General features: G+C 35.3%; 2 protein-coding genes across 3 annotated transcripts; one reads left to right on the top strand and one right to left on the bottom strand.

Moving 5' to 3' along the window:
- Positions 1 to 1599: 1599 nt before the first annotated feature.
- On the bottom strand, positions 1600 to 12754 carry uhmk1 (U2AF homology motif (UHM) kinase 1). Its single transcript, XM_039647701.2, has 8 exons — positions 12445 to 12754; positions 11081 to 11373; positions 9469 to 9660; positions 9223 to 9317; positions 9066 to 9142; positions 8888 to 8986; positions 8716 to 8804; positions 1600 to 6376 (listed from the first exon to the last, which is right to left on the bottom strand). Exons 1-8 carry the CDS (start codon positions 12752 to 12754, stop codon positions 6230 to 6232), a joined length of 1302 nt encoding a protein of 433 aa, XP_039503635.2. The 3' UTR covers positions 1600 to 6229.
- Positions 12399 to 26961, top strand: uap1 (UDP-N-acetylglucosamine pyrophosphorylase 1). 2 transcript variants are annotated; one of them, XM_039647699.2, is made up of 12 exons: positions 12399 to 12764; positions 13822 to 13954; positions 14534 to 14826; positions 16184 to 16388; positions 18163 to 18338; positions 18603 to 18775; positions 21915 to 22108; positions 22586 to 22726; positions 24828 to 25016; positions 25316 to 25357; positions 26016 to 26082; positions 26227 to 26961. In XM_039647699.2, exons 3-12 carry the CDS (start codon positions 14550 to 14552, stop codon positions 26317 to 26319), a joined length of 1557 nt encoding a protein of 518 aa, XP_039503633.2. In that variant the 5' UTR covers positions 12399 to 12764; positions 13822 to 13954; positions 14534 to 14549; the 3' UTR covers positions 26320 to 26961. The 2 variants fall into 2 exon arrangements, with proteins under 2 accessions (XP_039503633.2, XP_039503634.2); XM_039647700.2 differs by lacking the exon at positions 25316 to 25357.

The raw sequence follows: 26961 nt of genomic DNA, 5'->3' as shown, positions 1-26961 counted from the left end.
TCTCTCAAAATAACACAAAATCCATTGAGCGAAATACAGCCTTATGCTGTATGGCTTTTTCCTGCTATGTTTCAGGCAAAGCTTGTCGACAGGAAACAGGCTTTCATTCCTGAGGATAACAGTATGTTGGCGTAAGCATGTTTGCTTTTAGGGAACATGCTAATTGTGTAAAACGTCCCAGGTGCTATGTAGATGCATGTGCATATCTTCAGTGTAAAGATTGTGCAGCCATGCATGGGTGTTTTGCAAATTCAAGTGGGAAAGACTGCAACACCACAAGTCTGAGCAAGCTCTCCTGCACTAATTAATACTGCCTCATTAAAACGGCTCCTCTTTTGTAATTCATTGAGTTGACAGTGTTGGGAAACTGCCTACCTCAATAAGAGCCCTGTACGAGGCCTCTTTTATTAAAGTGCAGTAAATTGCTGAACCTTTATTCTGGCAGGGATGTGGAGCAATAGAGAACTGCAGGAAACTGACAATACAGATGGGGGTCTTTGGAATCTACGGTTTAAAAGTTCAAGGTTGTTAATCTTTTTATTATTATTTTTTTTTGAAATATTATTAATATTTCAAAGAAATGTTTATTTTAAAATGCAAATTATTCCTGTGATGGCAAAGCTGAATTTTCAGCATCATTACTCCAGTCTTCAGTGTCACATGATCCTTCAGAAATCTTTCGAATATGCTGATTTAGTGCTCAGGTAACATTTGTCATTATTATCAATGTTGAAAACAGTTTTGCCGCTTAATATTTGAGTACATTTTTTGAGTACAACTGCAATACATTTTTTCAAGATTCTTTGATGAATATAAAGTTAAAGATTACAGCATTTATTTGAAATATTATTTGTAACATTTAATGTCAATTTAATGTCAATTTTTGTTCCATTTAATGCATCCCAGCTAAATTTTTAAAAATTATTTTCCTTGCGTACAATTAAAAAAAGAGTTCAAATCTTACGGACCACAAACTTTTGAACATCAGTGTAGATTATTATATATCCATGTTATTGTCAATAATGACTGATATTAAACTTTTGTCTATAAAAATTTCAAAAAATAAACACAAAAATAAAAATTTCAAAAGAACAGCTCTCATTTATTTACTTTTTTTTTTTTTTTTTTTTTTTACAGGTGCATAAATCCAGAGGCAAACTTTCGAATTCCTCAGTAATGATATCCGATTCCACACTAACCTAAAAGCTGCAATACACTGTTAACAGTCTGAAAGGAAGTGCTGCCATCTAATGGTCGGTAACACTTTCTTCAAGGATTTGATTCTTTCATGAAGTTGGAGCATCTAGGCACTACTGTTGTGCGAATGAGCGGGCCAGAGCGCGTTGGGTTTTCTGTTAGAACGACCCCCCGTGTAAGTGGCCCCTAAGTTAATGACTAATGATCTTTGTAACGGAAGTGAATCGATCAAAACTAACTTTAGCTGGACAATCACTTTATTCTAGAGCTGCTGTAAAACCAAAATAATCTGTTACTTTAATTTCCTATTATCACTGAGTCCATATTGTTAAAAGCGCTATATAAATAAAGGTGACTTGACTATTCATAAAAAAAAGCCCATGAAATAAAGACACAAGGTCATACGACATTAACATTTTATTGTGAGAAACATGAAAATTATTTATTCCCTCCAGAGCTTTTAAGTCACAGTCTCCCGTGATCCTTGGCGGACAATCATCAGCTCAAATTACATTTGACAAAAAACATCAACAACGTCTTTCGACTCATTCTACCTAATACATAAAACACTCATCCTTGCACTCAATGCTAGATTCAAGATCTTTTTGTAACGTTTCAAATTCAAGTTTAGGTTTGTTTTCCCTGCTACATATCATGTTGACTTTAAGGCAGAGATTTATTTTTAATTAAGTTTCACCCAATCACATCTCTGCCTCAGGCATAAGAAGACTAGGGAAATGAGGATGGTTATACACGAACACAAGGACAAGGATTGTCTTAACATGGAGCACAGAAATGATAACACAGGCCATCAGAACCACACCCTCTGATGTATAATCATTATTATTTATCTGTAATTAATTGTAACAATTTCATGTTTTTAAATTTGATGACTTTAGACTTTTATTATATGCTTTAAATGACCTGCATCCATAATTAATTTATCAAAGAATATCTATGACAATTTTTTAATGCTTCGGAGGGAATTTTCACGGTGGAAAATCTATATTTTCAATAACAAAGAAATCATTGGCAAAGCTTCAATTTGAAAAGCACATTTTAAAGAGAAATATTGTGCATTATAGGCATTACATTCAGAGACGTTTCATCAGAATTCACATAATTCTCCTCACTGCGTTCGCGCTATAAACCCTGAACGTTTCTCTCTATATTGTACCACAAATGTACTGTAAACACTATTTTTGCAAACTTTTTGACCAAATTACTATATGCAACTATACTCCTTTTTGCAAGTGACTTCACAACAAACAGTAGATTCCACATGAAACAAACCTCTGATCCTGTAACAAAGCCCAATGCAGTACAAAAAAATATGCCCAATTTCCATAATACATCTTTATTGATTGTTTTTCACCTTTCAGCAAAGCCACATATCTAGTCTCTCTCTGAACTATAACCCGTATATCTTAATATCTATACATGATTTATGTCAACCTATGGCCTCATCACAATTTAAGTTCACACTTCCTCATTAAATGTCAGTTGTGTTGCCTTGCTCTTTTACGTCAAATGTGCAAGCAATGAAATATGTGATATGTATGACTTTAATATAGAAACCAATAAAGCAGCAGCTTCAAAATATGTATATTATATATATATATTTTTTTTTTTTTTTTTTTTTTTTAAAGAGAGTTACACAGGAAATCATCTTCAAATATATATATATATTATATATAGGTAGATGACAAGGGCATTTGCGAGCATTTGCTCCATTCCTGATCCATTTCAATATCTCTCTCACCATTCAAGCGGACTTTTAGTTCTCCAACCTTTCTGGAGTTATTAAGACCTAAAGAGCGTTTCACTCCCATGTCTATCTGTGGTTACACCCTGCAGTGTTTTCTCTTGGGAGGTCCATTACTCACTACACAAACACAAAAGCCAGCCAAACTCCAGCACTGTGCTTTACTGTTCATGTGATCTCTGGCACCCAACTGGAACACAATTGAAGGTTTCTGGACACATCTAAAGGCATTTACATGCATTTCAACATATGGCTTCCCTGCAGAGTTAAGTTTTTTTTCTCCAGGGTTGCTGGTGGGGGAGAGAAATGAAGGCTTCAAAACAATTTTGGCACTTTTCTCACAGTCTAGTGTTCACTGACTGTGACATTATTATAGCATACAAAAAAATTAAGGCAGTATGAAATGATCCCTGACAGACACCCATCTCTTCTATGCAGTCTGTTATGGAAAGAAATCTCTGTGCTTTCTGAAAGAGTTAGAAGGGGCCTCGAGGCTCTATTTGAGCAGCTTTGATGATATTGCTTGAGGAAAAAGTAGGCCTTCATCCTGGTGTCATCAATTTTATTTTGATCACCAGGCTGAATTAAAATTTTGGATGGCTCATAACTACAAGATATACTTGAACTGACTTTTGCTATTCTCGCATCTAAGTCAAATTCACTAATCTATAAATTGGATATGCATCTTTTATCATTCAGAAAACTGGAATCTTCCTTTTCACACCTATTAAAATGACACAAGTCAGTTTCTCATGGTCTGATACATGTGAGCAATTTCCCATGAAATCTAGACAGTGTTCGCATACAAAAAATCACTTCCAATCTGTTTCATAACCAACTTTTTAGATTTATCATAATATAAATTTGGCATTGTAGTATTATAAATGCTTGTTTCTGAGTAACTGAGAAATAAACAATCTTAAAAGTCAATTATTTGCTCACTGTACTGTAGGTGTTCTCTGGCTTAAACGGAAAGAGAAATAAAACAAGACAAGGAAACAACAGTCTCCTTATTGTAAATCAGCAGCCATGGCTATTTCATTTAGTTCATATATACTGGCTCTCTTTGTTTTTTGGGAAGTTTATACAAACATGTAACACATATAATTAGTATCCCAATGAGCATTTCAACACAGTTAAGCTCAAATGCTGCTTAGTAACTGAATCTTTGTAAACAAGAGCCACTTTTTCCAGTGGCAGAGATCCAGATGAACAGGATCCTAAAAAATCTCTTGCTTGCCATCTCCATTATTCTCTCAAATGCCATCGCCATTAAAGTGAAAGAGTCAGCAGGAGATAGATATAGAGTGTATAAAATCGAGATCGCTCACAATTTCTTCAATGCTCAGAGTCAGTCAGAATTTCAGTAAATTGCACAGATCTGGAATGACACACACTCATGCATATCAGTTCAACCAAAGTGCACTTTTCCTACATTTACACTAAAACATTCCTATCAAAAAGAAGGAATACATAACATTAATAAAAACAAAAACCATTGGCCACAATGCCATCTAATCCACACCTCATCAAAAAAGTTAGAAGAAGAGAAAAAAAAATGGTAAATGTTGAATATTTGAATATTGAGAAACAGCATGTTCTTTCCTCACATTATCTTATGCACTTATAATATTAGAGCTCACGGCTGTGGAAGTTAATAAACAGTATATATATGGCTACAGCCTACAAATTAAGAATTAGTTCCCTCGCTTTATTAAATTGTGGCCACGTTAATTGAACCATGATTTAGTAAAACAAAGGAACAAATTCTAACGCACATGCTGACATATTAGTAAATTGTGAGAAGTTCTGGGAATGAATTGTTAATTCATGTCTAAAAAAAATCCCCTCATGACGTGTGGGGCTCCATAGTATTGCAGTTTGGACGGTGGGAGAAAAAAAAAATCGCCCGTCAGACAATATTCATAAATGAGAACGTGCTTACAAACAATCGCTCATGTGTCAGCTCCGAAGGACTAATAAAAACACCACGTCATGCAATCACAGACACACTGACTGGAAAGCACAATGATACCAGGAACACTACCTACCACAACTGGAAAACTTTGAATAATGTTTGTTAAATAATGACTTGGAAAATCACTCACTATTGTTGTATAGTCACAAATAGCTGAAACAATTGACTTGTCTGCAGAAGGCATTTCAGATTTAACAAAAAGTCAACAAGAGCCTTTCTAATATTAAATGGTGTGCTACACAATTTGTGTTACTGTATTTAAGATAGTAAGGTAACACAGTAGTATGTTTTACAATAATATTATTACAATAACAGAATTACTAATCCATGTGTTAGGGCAGTCCAGCTTAAGGAAGATACAGAGTAGATCATTTGCTCCTGAATCTTTACAAATGTGTGCTATGAAAGTTTGATTTGTGTGATATACCATATATCACACATTTTAAGACTTGAGCAGTTTCAGAAGAAGTCAAGAAGTCCACTTGACATGCTCTTGATGAGTTTCCAGACACAACTAATATTATGCTTTGGAATTCAAGATGGAAATTGTAAAACAACAGTATATGGTCGAATAAAGCTCTCCAGAGAGATCTTGACAAACATTTTGGTAGAGACACAGACTGTGGCTTTTGTGTTAAACATGGAGTCTCGTTCCATTCAACCCTGAATAAGCAAAGAAAAGTCACTTAAGAATGATCTACCCACTCTGTCGTGTTTGTGCTTTTTCGGCAGATGCTGATGGATTTCCGTCTTCGCTTTAAATGCGGTTAAACAGCTTTCATGGTCAAGTCGAACATAAATGTTAACCACGGCACAGTGCATGCAGGCCAGTGTGTTTCGCCAGTAGTTTATAAATATGTGCATAATTACTGGATATTCCCAACATACACAACGGAAGAAAGCAGGCCACAAAATCTGCAGATTTTGGAATTGTAGACATTCAAAGAGCATGTAAACCTAGTCTCTAAAGTGATCTGTTGTTTACAAGGCAGTGTAAACCAAAGCAGTGCATCAATACCACTGCCAAAAAATTCAATAATCAAAATGACAAAGTATGGAAGCAGAAGTATTGAATGTCTGGCAACCAGCTATCACCCGGTAAATATAATTGGTTTGATATTTTAGTAAAAAAGTAGGAAGCAGGCACTAAAACTTTTCCCCTTGTTTTGTCCAAGATAATTGCATGTGTGCCTTTTTTTTCACAACAATTTTGATCTTAGTGACATAAAGGTAGCACAATAGATTTGTAAGGTAATTTACACTTTTTGTGTGGAGATGTGTGTGCCACCTTACTGCACCGTTTGGTATAAGTAACCTCTCTTATAGGCACTCAGTGGATAAAACGTAGCGACCACAAACTTGCCATCAAATGTGCGGCCTGTCAGCAGTCTTTGGGCTTCTTTGGAGTCTCCAGCATTTGCATACTCCACAAACACCTGCCAAGACAAGATTAATGATGAGTCTTTAAATTCATTGTATATTTTTTTTTTTTGCTAACATCATTATTGTAATAGGGTGTAAATCGTCCTGCTACAAATTCAATGAATAACTTATTTCTGATTTGACTTCTTCTGTTACTGTTGAATCGGTTCAGAAAGCAACGTGGGATTGTGTCAAAAATGGAAAAAATCTACAGTTGTGGTCAGAATTATTGGCACCCCTTGGTAATTATGATCAAGGAAAGCTGTAAAAATATTGAACCTTTCATTGAAGTAAATGCTTTTCTCCAAAACAAGTCAGCCATAATTATTAGCTCCCTATTATTCAATACTTTTTGCAACCTCCCTTGCCAAGATAACAGCTCTGAGTTTGAGAACACCTGACAAAGTATCAGAGACCATTCCTTCATACAGAAACTCTCCAGATGCTTCAGATTCCCAGAGCTTCTCTACAGTTCAGCCCTCTCATTAGGGTTCAGTTTAGGGGACTGGGCATGGCAGAAGCTTCATTATGTGCTCAGTGACACATTGTTGTTTGTTTTGGATCGTTATCCTGATTCAAGATCCAACCACGGCCCATTATACAAGCAGAGGCAGTCAGGTTTAGATTTTTTTTATCTGTTAGTATTTGCTAGAATCCATAATAGCATGAATCTGAACAAGATGTCCAGGACGTTCAGCAAAAAAATAGGCCCACATCATTAAAGATCCAGCAGTATATTTAGCCTGGACATGAGGTACTTTTTATCCCTGTTTGTACTAAACCCATCTTGCTGCCAAAGAGTTAGATTAGTTTCATCAGACCATAGAAGCAGGTTGCTTTTTAAGTTCCAGTCATGTCTGACAACTAAATATGCTGGAGTTTGTCTTTGGATGGGCAAGGAAGATTTTTCTTGAAACCTTCTAAAACAACAGATGTGGTAGTCTAGGGGTTGGTTGTTTGATTCTTGGTCTTTCTGACCTCAAGACTCAACTAATCTTTGCAATTCTTCATCTGTGACCCTTGGAAAGTCTTTGGCCATTAAACCTTTCCTCTTCACTGTGCATTAGGATGTTATAGACACATGTTTTCTTCCTGGTAGATTTGTAACATCTTTAGTTGATTGGAACTTCTTTATTATTTCCTTGATGATGGAAATGGGGATTTTCAATTCTTTAGCTATTTTCTTAGTCACTTTCTATTTTGTAAAGCTCAACATCTTTTGCTGCATTCTTTGGTTTTAATCATTGTAATGGATGATTAACGAAATTTAACCTTTGTGTTTCCGCATAATCATACTCCCGTGAAACAAGAAGTCATTGCTAGATTATTTCATGTTCCTACTCACCTGGTGTGCTAAAAAATAATAATGTTAAAGTAATTATTTTTTAAGAACACACCTGCTCCAAAAATTCCTAATAGAATTTTTGTTTAAAGGTAGCAACGTTTGTCGTAGCCATTTATAAAAAGAAAAATATATAATTCAGATGTAATATATCCTGTAAAAAATAACCATTAAATGTAATTGAATATACTTCAGAGATATTTTGACTCATAAAAATTCTAGGGTGCAAATAATTATGGCCAACGTGTTTTGAAGAAAAACATTTGTCATAATGTGATTTTCCCCCGCTTTCAATCCTTAATCTTATTATTCAGTTACATAATAGTAATATAATACATATAATACTTTTTTATTGAATGATATTAATATATTTGAGTGGTCTATAAATAATAAAACACAAAGACAATACATAGACAAGTCATTCTATTGCACATAGAGTAGTGGCCAAAAGTGATGTCCTGCACAGGAAAATTTACATCTTCACACTTTAATAAAATATTATAAAGTGATATGTAAAAGATTTTGTAATCACATTGCGTAGTTGTGCTTGGTTTCAATTGGTTTATTACTGATAACGCAATGAAACATGCAATATTGTCTGGACATAATTTTTGAACAGGCTATCACAAAGAAATTATAAAACAACAAAATATTAATAACTGATTATTTTGTAGTCGATGTATGCTTTTATTCCTGTGAGCATTTTGTTTATCTATGCTTTTTTTCCTTAGTAAAATAAAACTTGTAGCTGTAGTTTTTCATTTAAATGTTGTCAGATAAACAATAAATGTTTTCTTCCCTTATATTTAAAACATCTAAATATATATATATATAAACATTTTTCCTCGTTGTATGGTTTAATTAAGCTTGTAGAGTCATTAAAAACAAACACCTCCTCTGGACATCCATTTTGGCCACTATTGTAATATCAGAGTGACCAGTGTCATTTCCTATACAATGAAAATATCTAGACTAATTTATATTCACTTTTAATCCATGATTTTTCCTCACCTGTCCCTTTCCAGGATTCTCTTTTGGGATCAATAAGGATACCACCGTGCCATACTTCTGACATTCTTCTTTCATATCCTCTATTATATCTAAGAAAGACAAGTAAATGTGACTGAGATCTGCTAAAAAAAAGTGTATTTGCCATAAAGAAAATGTAGAGACAAAGACTCACCTTCATACTCATCCTCATTATACAGGTGACTGTCGTCTATTACGTTTAGAAGTCTCAGGACAGATGTAGGCAGACTAACCAAATCTTCAATATGAGGTGCTGAAACCCAAAGGAGTCTCTCACTCACACAAAAACTAAGCAATGCAGACAATGCTTTTAGATGCTGAGTGATACAAACCAAAGGGAATGCTGAAGAAAGGGTTGATTAGTGCTGCCTCAGCTGTGCTTCTGAGTTTCGGGTCATTGTGAAGCATACTGGGAATGTAAAGATACATATTACTTCCTCTAGTCATGTCTAAAGAACACACAACTGCACTGCTTAGTTTTCTTCCTACCTTTTGATCAGATCCCTCAAGTGATAGACAGGGATAGCCGGGTAAACCAAAGCATTGCTTGAAAAGATATGGTCTACTATTGCAGAACTGTTATCCTGTAGAGACACAACACATCATATTTTAGCAAGAACAATATTACGGTCAAAACACATTACATTACAAGCAAATTGTTATTAAAATAAATAACGTTCGAGGTCTATATTCAAGGAAGAGTTCGGCTTCACAGCTGCTTTGGTATCTGCTGACCTTCCATTCCTGAGACTTCACAGTTTCTTTCAGTTTGATTCCTGAGAACATCTCCAGAAGAACGATACCCAGACTCCACATGTCCACAGCAGTTGTGCAGCCAGTGTCGCTCTGCAGACCTGCCTGGGCCAGTGTGTTCTGCAGCTCAGCTTCAGGTGCCCGGTATCCATCTGTCTGGATGTACTTCACATCCTGTGCAGAACAGACAAGAAACCCTGAGGCTCTCTGCGAACCTATATCTAAAAATAAGACGCCTTAATGCTAAACTAATACTACCATTCAAAAGTTTGCAGTCTGTAAGATTTTGTTCTTTTTTAACGAAATGAATGCTTGCACAAAATTGAAAATGTATTTAGGTTCTTTTGAGCTTACTATTAAAGGTAGGGTAAGCAATGTTTTTCATAAACACTTTTTGTTATACTGGTTGGAGCTCTATTCACATCCTGATAGCAATCAATAATAGAAGTGGTCTAAATATTACAAAATACACATATCTTCTGGACCAAAAAATATTCGTCTTATCTTTGCATTCGGTCGCCATGCCGTAACCGTAATTATGAGATGGCAACCCGTGACTGTATTGATGCGTTTCTATGGCAACATTGTCAATGCTGAAATGAATGTGCAGCAGTCAGGTGGTACAAGTCAGAGCTCTGTAAGTTGTTTACGTTCATTATTATTGTAATGTTATGTGCTTTGAGGTAATTTAACTAGGGCTCCAATTATTTTAATAATCGATTAATCGGACGATTATTTTTTTGATTAATCGGATCAAAATATCAATTTGATTTTTTGTTTATTATAACTAAATAATAAACAAAATCTGTGTATTTATTTATGTGTAAAAGTGACTTTAAAAAGTGCAAAAGCCACACACTGAGTTTTACTAACATCAATATTTGCATTGTTTTTAATGATAATTGCTGATGGCAAGTTGACAACCATGATTAATGTAAACAGAAAAATTATATCCAACATATTTTTAGCACAATTTTGGTTAAAACAAATTTACACAGACATGTTGTTCAGATATAACGTTCATGTGTTTTGGAGGAGGCGTGGCTTTTAGGGAGAGTGGGATCTTATGCTTTCAAAGCTAGATTGCTACTGCTAGCCTTTTCTAAATTGCCGACTCTACCTTTACTCAAATAATCCTGAAAAATAATTGTATCAGTTTCCAATATATAAAAGGCAGCAGAATTTTATAGGGTTGAGACACCCAACATTCAACCCAGAAATAGTCATATGACCATTTCAATAATTCCGAAGCTATTCAGTTAAGGTAAAAAAAAAACAAAAACTGCATAGTGCTGCTTTAAATTCTAAAACGACAGTAAATAAACCTCTCCAGAGAGGCTTTGACAAACATTTTGGATAAGACACAGATTGTGGCTTTTGTGTTAGTAATAATTAGTTAAGTTATTTCACAACATTACTGTTTTACTGCACATTGTAATAAATGCAGTCTTTGTGAGCAAAAGAGACTTGTTTCAAAAATATTTAAAAATCTTACCGACCCCAAACTTTTGAACTTTAGTGTTTGTTTGTGCATGTAAATAAATTCTGACACCAAATGATGAGGTGTCTCATGCCAACCATTCCAACTCCTCACCTGGTGTCCCTCTTTGAAGCTAAGGCCAAAGTCAATTAGCTTAAAGCACTCATCATCAGCGCTCCAGAGAATGTTGCGGGGCTTGAGGTCAGCATGTACATAGCCTTCTCCGTGCAGGAAGCTAAGGGCCTCCAAAACATCACGGGCACAGTGCTGAATCAACCACATGGAGTGACCCTGATTACTCGCCCTGACCAGCAAATCTGACACACTCACGTCCAAAAGCTCCAACAACAAGCAATGTGTGGCCACACCGAATGGGTTGTGATTGGTGAACATTCCATACAGCGCCACTAGAGACACAACAGAGAAAATACCAATGTTAAACTTGGGATTAATGATGGAAAATAACAGCTTTTGGATCTCCAGGAGTAGGGCTGTAAAATCTGACATAAAATGTTTATGTAATATATAGGCTATATATATATATATATATATATATAAACACAAACTTTTATGTTTGATGTGATTATTTGTGATTAATTGATTTTACAATTCAGGAGTCCTATCCAGATCTCATGATCACTATGGTAAATTATATTGCAATTTTACATTCAAGTTTTAAATGTCAGTGTGCTCCTTTTCTGAATTATTATTATATATGAATTATATATATGAATTATATATATATATATATATATATATAATATGTTAATATATAATATGTCATGACCATATTAACTATAAAATTACATAACCAAGGAAATTAAACTTTGATCCCCGGTTTTACAGAGAGGCCTTAAGCTTTGTCCTGGACTAAGTTGCATGTGCCGTTTTATATTTGTTTGATCTTTTTGCTCTTACAATTATTTAGATATAAATGTGCAGGATGAATGTCATCAATACTACAATTTGTGGAACAATCGTGGTGTTAAAAGGGCCCAAATAATGTTACGTCACAATTTTTGAAGGTTTTTACTTTGGTGTAATGGAGGGAAGGCACACAATATTTACTTCAAAGAACTGAACATAAGTCAAAATTGTCATTTTGCATGATTTTAATAGCAATATAGTGGCATATAAAGCTGTTTAAATCAGTGGTTCCCAACCTTCCTTTGTCCAAGACAATATTCGAAATGCCCTCATTTCTATGATGAAATGTACTTAGTGGTACAGCTGTTGTAAAAATAATAAAAAAGTAATGTAATAAAAACTCAAAAATATGATGTCAGTTTTATGTTCGCATAAAACATGTATATTATTTTATTTATTTATTTCAAATTATAACTTATGTTAACGATAACTAAATGTAAATGATTTTGGGCGGCCTGGATATTATGTGCAGAGAGTCCCCCGCCCCCCTGGTTGATAACCACAGGTTTAAATCTGTTTCTTAGCTGATCTTGATCCCTGTACGTGGTTACCGATATTTTTATGTCCCTGAATCTTCTCCAGCACAGAGCTTTCCTTCAGGTACCCGTAATCTCCACCCAGCGCGTCCGCCTGAAACTCCTTCACTGCGGAACTCGCTCTGCCGGAGCTCACCCGGTACACTGAGGCCGAGACGCCCTGACCCAAACGAGCCTGCACGTTCCAGTTCTTTCCGTAAATCTCAAATAACGCCGGGCTCGTCAACTGATCCACGGCCCCCGGTCTCACCGTCGTCCCCGGTGTGCTGCCACTTGAACTGGACATTTTTGCATTGGAGCCAGAACTGCTAGCCATAAGTAACATCAATGATAATGTGAATGAAATACTATCAGGTTCATAATAAGTAGTGTTTGCTTCATTAGTTGTCCTTTGCAGAAACTAAACTTTGCATTTTGCTTGTCTGAAAGCCAAAGTTTACAGCTGAGGACGTAACGTTAACTATAATCAACGGAACAATGACTTAAATGCACTATTTTAATGTAAACGCATAAATTGGTGCTATCTGCTGCAACATAGTCGCATCTTAAAGATCCGAAAAGCCGAGGTGGCGTCTCAGAGATTCAGCGAATCCACGAAACCCAGTTCTAGACCGAGTTGATCAATTTTTGCCACTGTTTTGGTGGCCATGATACCGGAAATGACGACATTGTTATTAAAAGCATAGATTAAAAGCCGTGTTTTCTTCTATGGTTTTCTACGGTCGACCAAATGTAAAATTTTGATCTTTAAATTATATATTTAAAATGTAGCGCATTTAAATCCATATAATATAGTGCTTTTTGTAAAGCGATTGTCTCTTTAATACAGTCTATTAAATTAATGGATAATCTAGTCAATTTAAATATTAACATTTATTAATCCTCTTTCTCTCTCTCTTTCGGAATGATATTATACTATTGTTGTTACGGATAATAAAAAAAAAATCCCCCTAATTATATGAATTAAAGTAGTAAATTTGTATGATATTAAAATTAATCAATTCAATAAATAATTCCTTTTAAAATGACAAATCTAATCAAAAACGTAGGTTTATTCATTATTTCATCTGGGACGTTGGGAAAATATATGAAGCGATTAAATGAATAAAGACTGTAACAAAACTGTATTAAATAAAATATCGTTGCGTTGTTAGTTCCGTTCCGCCCTTGACCTGATCTCTGTCTCACTATTGGCTACGATGAGATGAATGGCAACTCGCCCGTCTATTCCATAGACTGTAAAAAATAGGTCTATTTGATTTCGCGGGCTGCATAGAGACAGGGACATGAAATATAGGTGAAATATGGGTCGGGAAAAGTAGCGCGTTTCATTTCATGGTTTCATTTGACTAATTTGGAGTTTCCGTGTGTGTCCTGCCCCTGCCACGTCAGTCTGACGGATGTCGGAGGAGGATCCCATCCCGGCTAGTGAAGGAAGGCGGCGCTCTCAGGAGATGTAGCCGTGTCTTTAGTCTTACTACTGGAGTAAGAGGGAAGTATTGAATGATCAGCAGCTGCTCCAAAGGTAAGAATATTATGATGTTGTTAAATGAACCGTCATAAAACGTTTAGCAAAGCCTGGCTCGGCAGAGAGCTTAACTGTTGTCAAGGAGGCGGTCCACGCGACAGTGGCATTCCTCGAAACTCTATTACACACTCTACGTTACTATTAAATTACCAGTCTATCGATTTGTGTTTGAGGGCACAGATGGGCCAGATATGGGTGATTCTTACAGGCTATTACATCAGAATTCTATGGCGTTTTTTTATAAATGGCTATGAAAAATCTTGATACTTTTGGAGGCTTGGAGCTGGTTTGGTCTTAAATCAGGAACAGGTGATTGTGTCAATCTTTAATAAAACTTTATTATCTATCAAACTTAGTCTATGTTGTGTCCCTGCCCGTCAAAAATTATGTTAATCTTTGAGTAAAGGTAAAGATCACACCTGACCTTAGACTTGGCCTACCCTGAGTTTATTTGATTGAGCACGTACACAGAGTGGTTATCAATTTATTGGTGTGATAAAAGGGGTGGATCTACCTGGAGTTCTAGAGATCCTTAGATAATCAGTGTCACTTTTCTTTTGCCTCGGACTCGTCCAGATCTAACGGAGAGACCATGGACATCAGCAAACTGGCTAAGAGACTCGCTGAAGCCGGGCAGTCTCATGTCCTCCAGTTTTGGGATCAGCTGAGCCCTGAGGATCAAGCTGAGATTAGTGCCGATCTGGAGAGCATGAACTTCATGGAGATCAATAGCTTCTTTAAAACGGCCATGAAGACATCTGGGCAGAGCTCCCAGGAGAAAGTGGACACCAGGATGGAACCGGTGCCACGGGAACATTTGGGAAGTGTAACTCGTGATCGTGAAAGTCTTAAAGAATGGGAAGAAGAGGGTGAGTTCAGATATTGTAATGTTTCACAGGACTTCATCTCAAACATACAAGTGCCCTTAGGTCCTTTGCTGGTTTATGTGGGTTTAACTGCTCTCTTTACCTTGCCAAACTGGTGTTTAGCAGGTCAACCAGTTGGTTTTCCAGCCTGGCCAAGAGACAAATGCCCCAAACCTGACCAACTTGGTCAGGCTGGGAGACCAGATACCTTTTTTTTTTCCAGCAGAATTTTATACAGGAGGCCATTTACAAAATCGAAGCAGGCTATGTTTCATTTAATATAACATGAATGTCAAACTATGTTTTGTTAGTCTTTGTTGAACAGAAACAAATGTTGCTAAGAAATATTGCACAACAAAACAAAAAAAATGATGCAATACCTTCAATGCCAAATTGGACCCCCAAAGACATCATGACCCCTGACCCTGAGAGATTTCTCTCCGTGGTCAAGCCAATCTGTAACAATAAGTTTCAGATTTGAATAAACTTTGTTTTGTCCCTCTACTCCATTTTTGGGAGGATGCTCCAAAAGGGGTTGAAAACATCTGGTTCTGGTTAGATCTTCTGACGTAATTTCTTTGCTGTTGAGCTCATTCAGAATCACATCATCTTTAATCTGACCACATTGTATTGTACCCAAAACCTTCTTTGTTCCTTCTGTCTTCTTTGTCCCATTCATTTTAAAAAAGAAAAACCATTTAATTCAATCATTTTTTTAACAATTCACACATGAAAGTTAAATTTGATCATGTTCAAGGCTGTGTGTGGGTGAAGTAACATCAAGTATCAAGGTAATTTATGTAAGATTAAGTGGGCCTCATAAAAGTCTAGAATAATCGCCCCTGTTATCTGCAATTATTGAAAAGCAAACTGTCGCTTAAGACGCCAGATATTTTATACAACCTCCATCTCTATTCTCTCCATTTTATTTTTGCAAAAGTAATTGAAGGGTTAGTTCACCCAAAAATGAAAATTCTGTCAGTATTTACTCACCCTCATGTTGTTCCAAACCTCTATGTTTTTATTTGTTCTGCTGAACACAAAGGAAGATATTTGGAAGATATTTTTCCTACTATGGTAGTCAATGGGGAATGAGATCTGTTTGATTAAAACATTCTTCCAAATATCTTCCTTTGTGTATAGCAGAACAAATAAACACATAGAGGTTTGGAACAACATGAGGGTGAGTAAATACTGACAGAATTTTCATTTTTGGGTGAACTAACCCTTTAAGGCATTATATTTACATTAAGGACTGTAATGTAATGGCAAAAATGGCCTATTTGTGTTTATACCTTGAATAGTATGATGACTAACACCTATTTGCTAAAGTGACCGAAACTCCCATCATTCCACGCAGGCCTGCGCTGTATATCAGAGAACAAAGTGGCGGTTCTTCTGTTGGCTGGAGGTCAAGGGACACGCTTGGGTGTATCATTTCCAAAAGGCATGTATGACCTTGGCCTCCCCTCCCACAAAACCCTCTTTCAGATCCAGGCGGAACGCATCCGAAGACTGGAACAGCTCGCTGAAAAACAGCACTCAAGGAAGTGCTGCATTCCATGGTAAGATGATCATTAAACACAATTAAAGCTCATTCAGTTACAGTGCACTTACTGTATAAGCAGTGCATAATAGAAGAAAAAAAAATCTTTCATTTTCAATCTCACTGGAAAGGAATTTGAGTTAACAATTCTTGGGTCTAATTACTTGGATTAGCTGACTTATTTTGATCTTGAGGAAGTTTTCCTCCTTTTACTGTAATGAAGTGACCTCCCCACTATTAATGTCAGTGCATGGTTTAGTCGGTGTGAAATTGGGCTGACATGAGGCCAGCATGTCATCCTGAGGAATTTCGGTCTGAATTGACCTCTGACACAACACACACACATGATGCCCTAATGATCAGCTCTAACTTTATTTAAAGATAATACTAAATGACTGTATGATCGCCATAGTCTTATGCCAACATACTTTAAAGAACGCCATAGACTTACCATTATTTTAGTATCCAAAATGTACCATATCCAAAAAAAACTTTTCGATCACGTTATTTAAAAACAAATTGTGACACGTTTGCTTTTTGATTAAAATCTCCAGTTTGAACTTAATTTATACTATTCAATTCAATTCGCATTTATTTGTATAGTGCTTTTCACAATACATATCGTTTCAAAGCTGCTTTACAGAAAATGTATGTTTTTACGTTACAATTTAGAGTTATCTGTTATAATATATTATTGTAGTAATATTAATTTTAGCCAGAAACATGAGCGTTTTAAAGCAATTATTACAAGCTGTGATCATAAATTACCATATATTGAACATTTGGCAGTGTATATGTTGATGTAAAAACTTCTGCTAAATTTTTTACTAAAATGTCTATTTCAAATAAATGCTGTTTACTCTTTTCATCAAAGAATCATGAACAAAAAATGTCATGGTTTCTACAAAGAAATTAACAGCACAAAAATGTTCAATTGTGACTATTTATTACTTGAGCAGCAAATCCACGGATGAAAAATGATTCGTGAAGGATCATGTGACACTGAATACTGGAGTAATGGCTGCTGAATATTCAGCTTTGCCATCACATGAATAAATAACATTTTAAATATATTGAAGTGGCCCTATTATGCTTTTATGAATGTTACCTTTCATGAGGGCTTTTCACACTGTGCGTAACCCCAGGGTATCGTCGTACTAAACACCGATTCACACTTTTACGTGTGCTTTAACGTTTACACAACACTGTTTTCATCTAAAAGCTTTTTGTGCGTTTTTACACAACAAAGGAGGTTTGGGGGGCCTTTTTTGGGGGGACAACGCGAATTTGTGAAAACTGTGATGTCATGCACGTGTGTTACGGATTCAGTCAATAGGTACGTGAAAACTGTGAAGGAAAACTTTCCCATTTTAGTACATTGTTGTTGTGTAAATGTACCCTTAAAAGGGGAGTTACCGCTGCTTTTAACCTGGGTTTTTCCGTGTTAACCCTGCCTTGCATTGCGGTGCCAAATTTGCACATGGTGAAGTGATGCGGTGTTCGAATGTTACAACAACAGACACTCAATCACATTCTTACATTTACGTGCTTTGGACGTCACAGAAACACTCTGCACATTGTATATAAACAATGTATTATTAAACAACGTTTTTGCATAATAAGGGCACTTTAAAATTGAAAAGTTAGTTTGTAATTCTTTTGCAATATTACTGTTTTTACTGTACTGTTTTATTTTTGGTCAAGTAAATGCAGACTTCTTTCAAAAACAAACTTTTGGACAGTCATGAATTCATACTTTAAGCAATGACATGGTCAATGTTTTGATATATCAGGTACATTATGACAAGTGGCAGAACAATGGACATGACCAAAAACTTCTTCAAACAACACAACTACTTCGGCCTGAAGGAAGAGAATGTGTTTTTCTTTCAGCAAGGCATGCTTCCCGCTGTAGACTTTAATGGGAAAATTATTCTAGAGGGCAAAGGCAAACTGGCAATGGCACCAGGTGAGTTTTTAAACTTTTCTTGTTGGCAACTTTCTTTCTTTTTTTTTATTCACATACGATGTATGACTGTAAATAGTTTACAGCATGTTGTCGAACAAAACGTCAAAGTCTGTTCAAGTAATCTTAACAACAGAAGTTATTTTGCTAATTAGCCTTACAGTTACCAAGTGATATCATGATCAGACAGCTTGCTTGGTCTCAGAATAACTAGAAATACTGTGAATATTCAGCACTTGTATGTTTTCTCTGAATCTCCATATTCAGATGGAAACGGCGGCCTGTACAGAGCTCTGGGGACACAGAACGTTGTGAAGGACATGGAGACGAGAAGAATCTCCTACATCCACGTCTACTGTGTAGACAACATTCTTGTGAAAGTGGCCGACCCTGCTTTCATTGGCTTCTGTACACTTAAAGGAGCAGACTGTGGTGCAAAGGTCAGTCTTTAACACACCTAGCCCTTCCCTTGTATGTATATGCTCTTCTATGCATACTGCAGAAAACATGCATACAGTTCTATTACGAATGTGTACTTGGTGTATTATCATTAAGCTTGTGCCCTTTTTTTAATATGTATTTGTGGACTATTATAACTTAATCTGATTATTTAAAAGAAAAAAAGATTTTTTTTAATTGAATGTAAAAGTGCCATGTCACATTTAAAAACATTTTTGCTAGTCCACTAGATGGAGCAGCTGCTTAGGAGAAAAAAAAACAGGATGAACAGGATTTTACACAACCGTTCAAAAGTTTGGGGTCAGTACGATTGATTAAATGAATACTTTTATTCAGCTAGGACATATTAAATTGATCAAAAGTGGCTGTAAAAACACTTATAATATTACAAAAGATATCTATTTCGATCAAAGAATGTTCTTTAAAAAAATGTTCTTTTTATTAGATATTAAAATGGAAAACTGTGATTGTAACTTGCAAAATTAACGTTTTTACCATATTTAAAATAAAATAAATAATCCACCAAAAAAAAATCTTACTGGCCCTAAACCTTTTAACAGTAGTTTTTGCATTTTTTTTTATTTAAATTTTTTATTGTTACACATTGGAATGATGGATGCATGGTTTAATATGTTTTTTAAAGACAGGAAATAAGAATTAAATTTGAGATTCAATAACTGATATATTCTAAATTTCTTTTTTAGAGACTTTTTAAGTAGCAAACTTCCCTCATCTAATTGTTAACCGACTTGTTTAATGATGTTAACGTTAGGAATGTTTTTGACGGGACCCTAGGCTTTGCCGCACATATATAGCAATGAAGTGTGGTTCCTTTGAATGCAGTTTCAGGTAACACGTTCACATGTGCTTTTGCAGTCTGCGTACACAACAGCAAGAACGGGAAAATACTTTTACAAGGAACAGTGGTTATTCTGGACATTTTAAATGGTCTCCAGTCAGGAGCTAAATTGCCTTTAAAACTCTTATATAACCAGCCTGGTGATGCAGGATACCAATTAATTTAGCCATTATTCTCAGTGTAACCTCACACAGTCTATTGTAGTGGTTGTTATGATGCAATGAAAACCAAATTGCTATGTATACATGTTTAGTGTTAACAAACACTTCTTTTTTTACACTCTACATTTAAGTTATCAGGAATTAACATGTTTGTAAAAATCATTCATATCCAATGCATATGAAATGACTGAAACTTCACAGTAGGTGTGTTCCTGAAGAGTATGCATTAAGAATGAAACTCGCCATGTTTTACTTGTCTGACCAGTTTAGTCATGTTATCTGAAAGTGCTTGTTTTATTACGTCTTAACAAATATTACTTTATCGTATTCTTGCTGTATTTATTCTGCTCTGATTTTGATTACTTTTCTCGGTTCTCTCTGAATTTGGATATTTGTTTTGGTTGTTTGAAAGTGAAGAATCGGTTTTGTATTTCACAGTGTGAACAAAATGCTTAAAGCTGCCTTTGATTCCGCCTCAAACTGAATCATTGGCATACAATATGAGATTCATGAAAGTATTTGCATGTGATATTAGGTTCAGACATAAATACTCAACAGCTGGTTTTGAATACTGAGCTTTCTGAAGCTGCTAGTAATTAAACGGTTCCTGCGTGACAGGGGGACGATGGTAAGAAAATCTGGACCCACCCACCCCTCAAAATTTCTGAAGCATGCACTTAAAGTGGCTTTAGCTCGAAGCCTCTCCTCAATGCTAACCCTTCATCAACTGAGAAGTTTGTAATTTGTTACTCGGATGAATGGAAAGGGGTTTCTGCTTTTGCCTCTGCTGTAATTGAACACAGACCTCAGGCAAACGCAGCACAGGAGTGTGTGAGCTGTTCAAACACTGCAGCTAGAGTACTTGACATTTCAATGTTGACAAAATGTGTCTTTTCAATTTAAATTCATTTCAATGTTAAAAAGACATCGTAAACCAACTGTTTTAGACTTGGTTTTTATAACTTGACAAGTTATGACAAATTGTTATCATTTGACCTGGTACAATCTTTATGACAGCTGATAAACGCAAACTAAGTCAACTTTAATCATTACCAGAGTTTACAGGGCTTGTTACAGTAAATTGTTTTTTGGTCTTTTTGTATTTCCCATAACTGATTTAAGGGAGAGAGGAGATTATTTAAACATTTGTTACTGCCGATAATGATAAATCGCCAGTATTAAAACTTTTTAAGTGAATTTAGGCAACATTATAATGTGCATTACCTATCAAAAGTTTGGGGTTGATGAGTTTTATATATATATATATATATATATATAATTTTATATAATAGTCTATTACGCTCACCAAGGCTGTTTTTATTTGATCAAAAACAGTAAAATTGTGTATATTATTACAATTTAAAAGAATTGGTTCTAATATGGATGGTTGGATGGAAGGATGGATAGATATTTATTATTTTAAAAAGTTTTAAATGTAATTTATTCCTGTGATGGCAATCATTCTGATATGCAGATTTGGTCTTCAAGAAAAATTTTTATTTATCAATTTTGAAAATAACTTTAGCCATTTAATGTTTTTGTAAAAAACCATCATACTTTTGTTCAGGATCATTTGATTTTATAGAAAGTTCAAAAGAGCAGCATTTATTTTTAATATATATATATATATATATATATTGTTACTTTACTGCCACCTTTGTTCATTTTATTACATCCGCGATGAATGAAATTATTTTAGAAAGGAAAATCTTACTGATGCCAAAATTTTGAACATGTAGGTTCTTTAGATATTCATGTTATTGCCGATAAATGGCTGATAATAAAATTGTACAATGTTTTAGTTCTATAGAAAATTAAAAACATAAAATCTAAGCACCAAAACATTATAAAACTGGATGTGCAGTTATAGTACATTCAACAGTAATTCAATTATTAGTGTTATTAAAGTGTTAGTGTTTCGAAAGATTCACTTTATGTAAATGTTAGATGATCTAAATGTAAAAAAAAGCATAAAGTGATTTTGAAGGTAAACTAATGTTGCACGTATTGCATGTACAGGGAAGTATTAAATACTTTGACATTTTTGAAATGTCTCAATGTTGTGCTGAAGTCACACATGCATCTACTTCTGATTGGCAGGTTGTGGAGAAGACCAATCCAACAGAGGCGGTGGGTGTGGTCTGTAAGGTGGATGGGCTTTATCAAGTAGTGGAGTACAGCGAGATTACCTTGGCAACGGCAGAAAAGCGAAGCACCGATGGTCGACTTATGTTCAATGCTGGCAACATAGCGAATCACTACTTCACCCTCACATTCCTCAAAGAGATTGTGAGGTTAGTCAATCCTCAGAGAGTACCTCAATGAATTATAAATCCGCTATTAATGTCACTGTAATTTAATTATATATAATTGATATTTTTATTTAATTTTTTGCCCAATTTTTTATTATTCTATGAATTTCAGCTTTTTTTCATCATTTTTCATGATATTTTGTTGCTAGGCAATGATCTCGGTAACATATTAAACAATACAGCTTTTTCTATTAGCTATTTCCAATGAGCTTTGCCATCTTGTAAATACTAGACAGGATGGATCTGACTTTAATGTGTGCAGAGAATGAGGTAAAGTCTGGAGAGGAACATCTGCAGTTTTTGACTGTTTGGTATTTTAAACACCGATGACTTTGCCAGACGTGTTCTCTTATTGTCATTTTTATGAAATTTTAACTGAAAGAACATGCTTCACTTTTCTGTCAGTTACTGTCTGCTTGTCCATCCCTCTGTCTTTACACCTCTCTATCTTTCTTTTAGGACTCACGAGCCGCAGTTGCAGCATCATGTGGCGCAGAAGAAAATTCCCTACGTGAACACACAAGGGCAGCTAATCAAACCTGACAAACCCAATGGGATTAAGATGGAAAAATTTGTCTTCGATATATTCCAGTTTGCCAAGTTAGTGTCAGGACTTTTTGTTAATTCCTGTTTTCAGTATGTGTGCTGCTGACTGGACTTCTCGTCATTTACCCATGTTTCAGTGAACTGACCGAGTTCAAATAGGGTTATGGACTCGAGTCGCATGACGTGGACTCGAGTCCCAAACTTGATAACTTGCGACTCGACTTGACATAATCAAAGATTATTTGCGACTCTACTTAGACTGACAACAATGACTCGCTGGATGACAACAATGACTTGCTTTCACATGTTTGGCACTGAGCCAGAGAGCGCTTGATAGAGTGCATTCAGCAGCGCTGGTCAGTTGTCATTTATGAACATGTTCAGACCGTTATCAACCAAATACGTTTTTTTTTTTTTTTTTCTTCAGGCATTTAAATACACAAGTACTAGCGAACCATTTATAATTTGAGAAAAAAAACACACTGATGTCTTTGTAAGCGCAAATAAATAATAAACCTTTCAAATATAATGTCTCCGCCCCCCTATATAAAGTAACTAAAAAGTTCTCTGTTCACCAGCCATTCACTTCCATGTCTTTCGGGAGAAATCGATGGATTTACGTTTTGTAAATGACAGGCATGTAGCCCCAAAAAGTGTCACTTGATGCGTCGCTATGGAAATGGGAATGTTCTACCATTACTGTTGTGTTAACAAAATTTAACCAGGGACTCAATACTTTAAATTTAATGTGCAGCAAATCTTGATTAATTTTCCCAATGAGCAATTAATTTCACACACATTGACTCTCTCTTAGTATTAAGTAACACAGTATTTTTAAATGACTGTCTTTTTGTGAGTTTGTCTGCATCCATCTCTCGTTTGTAAAATGTGTTATAGTAGCAGTTATTTCTTATGCATCTGTGTTTCTCACAGATGTTTTTTTTCTTCGGTTTATTTTAGGTTCCAAAGAATGGTTTGGAATACACTCATAGACTTATTCTCTCTCACACACATACAAAATGTGCAGCAGTTATTTCTATTAAATGATTTTAATAGAAAATCTTACTTTTACTGGGTAACCAATAAAATATTTTTTTCCTGCCTTTTCCTTATTTTTTCACACGCAAGAACAATCCCTAAACTGAACTGATATAGATGACTGGCCTTAGTGAAAATTTTATCGCTATAAATATGAAATTGAACTGCAAAGTCATGAACATAACATATATTTTAAAAGCATTGATTCAGGACTTGACTTAATTGGGACTTGAATGCCAAGACTCGAGACTTACTTGTGACGTGCAAAACAATGACAAACTACTCTTTTTTTTTTTTTTTTGTTTGTTTGTTTTTAGCGACACCCCTGTTCTGGCTCACACTATTATGAGATCTGAAGATCCAGAGAGAATTAATGCTAATCATATACAAAATAAGTGTTATTTATAGAATCTTTTCGGCGTGCTAAAGTAGATAAAATTATATCTACTTAACTGACTTTAAATGAAATCAAATAAAAATATCAAACACTTTCAAATTATATCATTTTTTTTTTTTTTTTTTTAAGTGGTTCAGGGATGACATCAAAACCCGGAAGTCTAATTTGCCACTGGTACCCTCGAAAATTTCCTGAGAATTGAGAATTTTTTTTTTTTTGAGAAAAAGAGAGCCTGTTAGTGATAAACTTAACTTTATGATTCTTTGGCGTTTTGTTCTTCAATGTAAATTACACACACCCATAGCAAAAATGTTAATTTTGAAGCATTTAAAATTTAATGAAGCAGCTTATTATATGTTTGAATGTATGTTTCTAATAAGTAAATAGATAAGACAGTTTGTGGTGTGTGTGTGTGAAGTTATTTGTAGAACAAAGTGTCAAAGTTATGTTTACCACAGGCTTTATTTTACTCATAAACTGAAAAAACCCCATAGGAAAATCTCAAGGGAACCAGTGGCGAATTAGTCTTCCAGGTTTTGACGTCATCTCTGCACCACTCTATGGAGGATAGTCCCTCCAGGAGGGCAAAACTGTAAGAGAGTGACGACGTCACGTGACGGCTGTAATTGATTGAAAATGATTGACACAATACATATTGCTTCAGGCATGTTCAATTAGTTTTAACTTATTTATTTTTATTTTTGTGTGTGTGCATGACAGAAAGTTTGTGGTATATGAAGTTCTAAGAGAAGATGAGTTTTCTCCATTGAAGAATGCAGACAGTCAGGATGGGAAGGACAACCCCACTACAGCCCGTCACGCCCTCATGTCCCTGCATCACCGCTGGATCTTAAATGCAGGAGGGCATTTCGTTGATGAGAACGGAACCCGCATACCTGCTATACCCAGGTGAGACAAACACTCAGGAATGATAATTCTGTCAGTATTTACCCACTTTGGAGTTGTTTTTAAACTCTATGTTGTCATATTTCCCCCCATGGAACACAAAATGAGAATTTCGGAAGAATCCTCACACAGCTCTAATCCATGTGGATACAGGCCAACAGGATTATTTTAATATTTTACTTCAACCTAGATTGTCTCCAGTCCACTCTTTATTGTTTCAAACATTTCCTGTGTTCATTTTAACTCCAATTTATCTTTAGTTATAGTGTAACCGCACTATATTTCCTGTGTAACATTTCTAGACATGGACCAGCAGGGACAGTCACTCCTGAAGTCAGCCAGAAGTAACTATTCTCACTGTCGTATTTAATGCATGGTGATGGGGCTTCGCTCTTAGTAGATTCCGTGTAGCTGTTAGAGCTCAGTGGGAGAAGATGTCCAGTCCCAGACAGGCCGTAGGAAAGGTTGGCATCTTTTAACTGGCTCTGACCCAAAAAGCAGCTACTAACAGGCAGAATAATATGCATGTTGGGAAATGGGCATCAGGCATGCTGAACAGGACAAGGCTGCTCATCAATATAACAAATAATCGGTGCTTATAATCAAGAATTTTCAATGATGAATATTTAAATGCATTAAAAATGGTTGCATTTTGGATAAAGTGATTGTGGCCGTTTAAATGGGTGAATCATTTGTAATGGGATTTTTTTTTTTTTTTTTTTTTTTTTTTTAAGAAGTCTAAATTAATTTAGTTTTTTAAGGGTAAGTCTAACATTTTTTTTTTTTTAAAGTGTCTAATTTTCTAAAATCATTTTATATCATATATGACATGATTAATGCTTGATCTGGCATAGTCATTAATACATTATTTATATATATATATATATATATATATATATATATATATATATATATATATATATATATATATATATATATATATTAACCCATTTTGGGTTCTACATATATATATAACCCATTTTGGTGCTCTGCTGATCACAGCCTGAAGGATGGAACAGACCTGCCAATCAAGTGTGAGATCTCTCCTCTTGTGTCCTATGGTGGTGAGGTAAGAGAAATAATCCCAGAATAACTTTACCCTGATATATGGTTTAGGTGCAAATGGGAAAAATACATATTCTAAGCCATATACTCTACTTGCAAGTTTCTATTTTAAAAAATGAGGAGTTAATAGTCTCTCTTGATTCCAAAGGGGTTGGAGCATCTTGTGAATGGGCAAGCTTTCCAATCCACTCTGGTCATTGATGAGAAAGGCGTCCATGAACTCACAAAGAACGGCCTGTGAACATACAGCCGGCTGCTGCACTTCAAACCAAAATGAAAACTCTTGATCTCTTTATCATCTTCATCTCACTTCCTGCCAGGGTGGAGGAAACTGAAATTATTGTACAATAAATTGAAGGAACGGGGGCAGAATGCTAATCACAATCAAACCCTTTTATGATCAAACTATTTATTTTGTGAAGACTTATTTTTATATGAATGTGCAGTGCTTTTTCTTGAATTGGAACATGAATTTAGCTGTTTAATTTATAAAACAAATGATACACAATGGTGTAGACTGTACTGCAGGTTGCATGAATGAATGGACACTGCTACGATTCTTTTACAAAATATAGATACATGTGAAAACTACACAAACCAAAGTGAATGTCTGTTTTTAACAGGTATGTTTTTCGACCAGAAAAAGTGAGTGAGAATGTGACATTGCATCAGACTTTCCAGCACATGGTTTATGAGTGATGTTCTGATTGGTTGGAGTCTCTTTCTGCTTTAGAAAGTGTGCACTCACTGAGACGCTCTTTATATCTTACTTGCAGTCTTTAGCACTTCTCTTCTCTCACTTCCCAATTAGCCTTTGTCTGCATCATCCAAGTTAGTTTACTTGTGCATATCCATGTATTAAATAATTTATCTTGTTGAAAGA

This window comes from Pimephales promelas, chromosome 8, assembly GCF_988280905.1.
Source record: "Pimephales promelas chromosome 8, fPimPro1.hap1.1, whole genome shotgun sequence".
Lineage (NCBI taxonomy): Eukaryota > Metazoa > Chordata > Actinopteri > Cypriniformes > Leuciscidae > Pimephales > Pimephales promelas.
This window is presented reverse-complemented; position numbering and strand designations above follow the sequence as displayed.

What these genes read in the sequence shown, in the direction of transcription:
- uap1 (XM_039647699.2), top strand. Translation starts at nt 14,550, where the DNA reads ATGGACATCAGCAAACTGGCTAAGAGACTCGCTGAAGCCGGGCAGTCT. An exon ending in AGGAAGTGCTGCATTCCATG is followed by an intron (nt 16,389 to 18,162) that starts GTAAGATGATCA and finishes TTGATATATCAG; the next exon opens with GTACATTATGACAAGTGGCA. An exon ending in CGCATACCTGCTATACCCAG is followed by an intron (nt 25,017 to 25,315) that starts GTGAGACAAACA and finishes TAACATTTCTAG; the next exon opens with ACATGGACCAGCAGGGACAG.
- uhmk1 (XM_039647701.2), bottom strand. Translation starts at nt 12,754, where the DNA reads ATGTTACTTATGGCTAGCAGTTCTGGCTCCAATGCAAAAATGTCCAGT. An exon ending in GCTTCAAAGAGGGACACCAG is followed by an intron (nt 9,661 to 11,080) that starts GTGAGGAGTTGG and finishes TGTTCTGCACAG; the next exon opens with GATGTGAAGTACATCCAGAC. An exon ending in TTGAGGGATCTGATCAAAAG is followed by an intron (nt 9,143 to 9,222) that starts GTAGGAAGAAAA and finishes TTACATTCCCAG; the next exon opens with TATGCTTCACAATGACCCGA.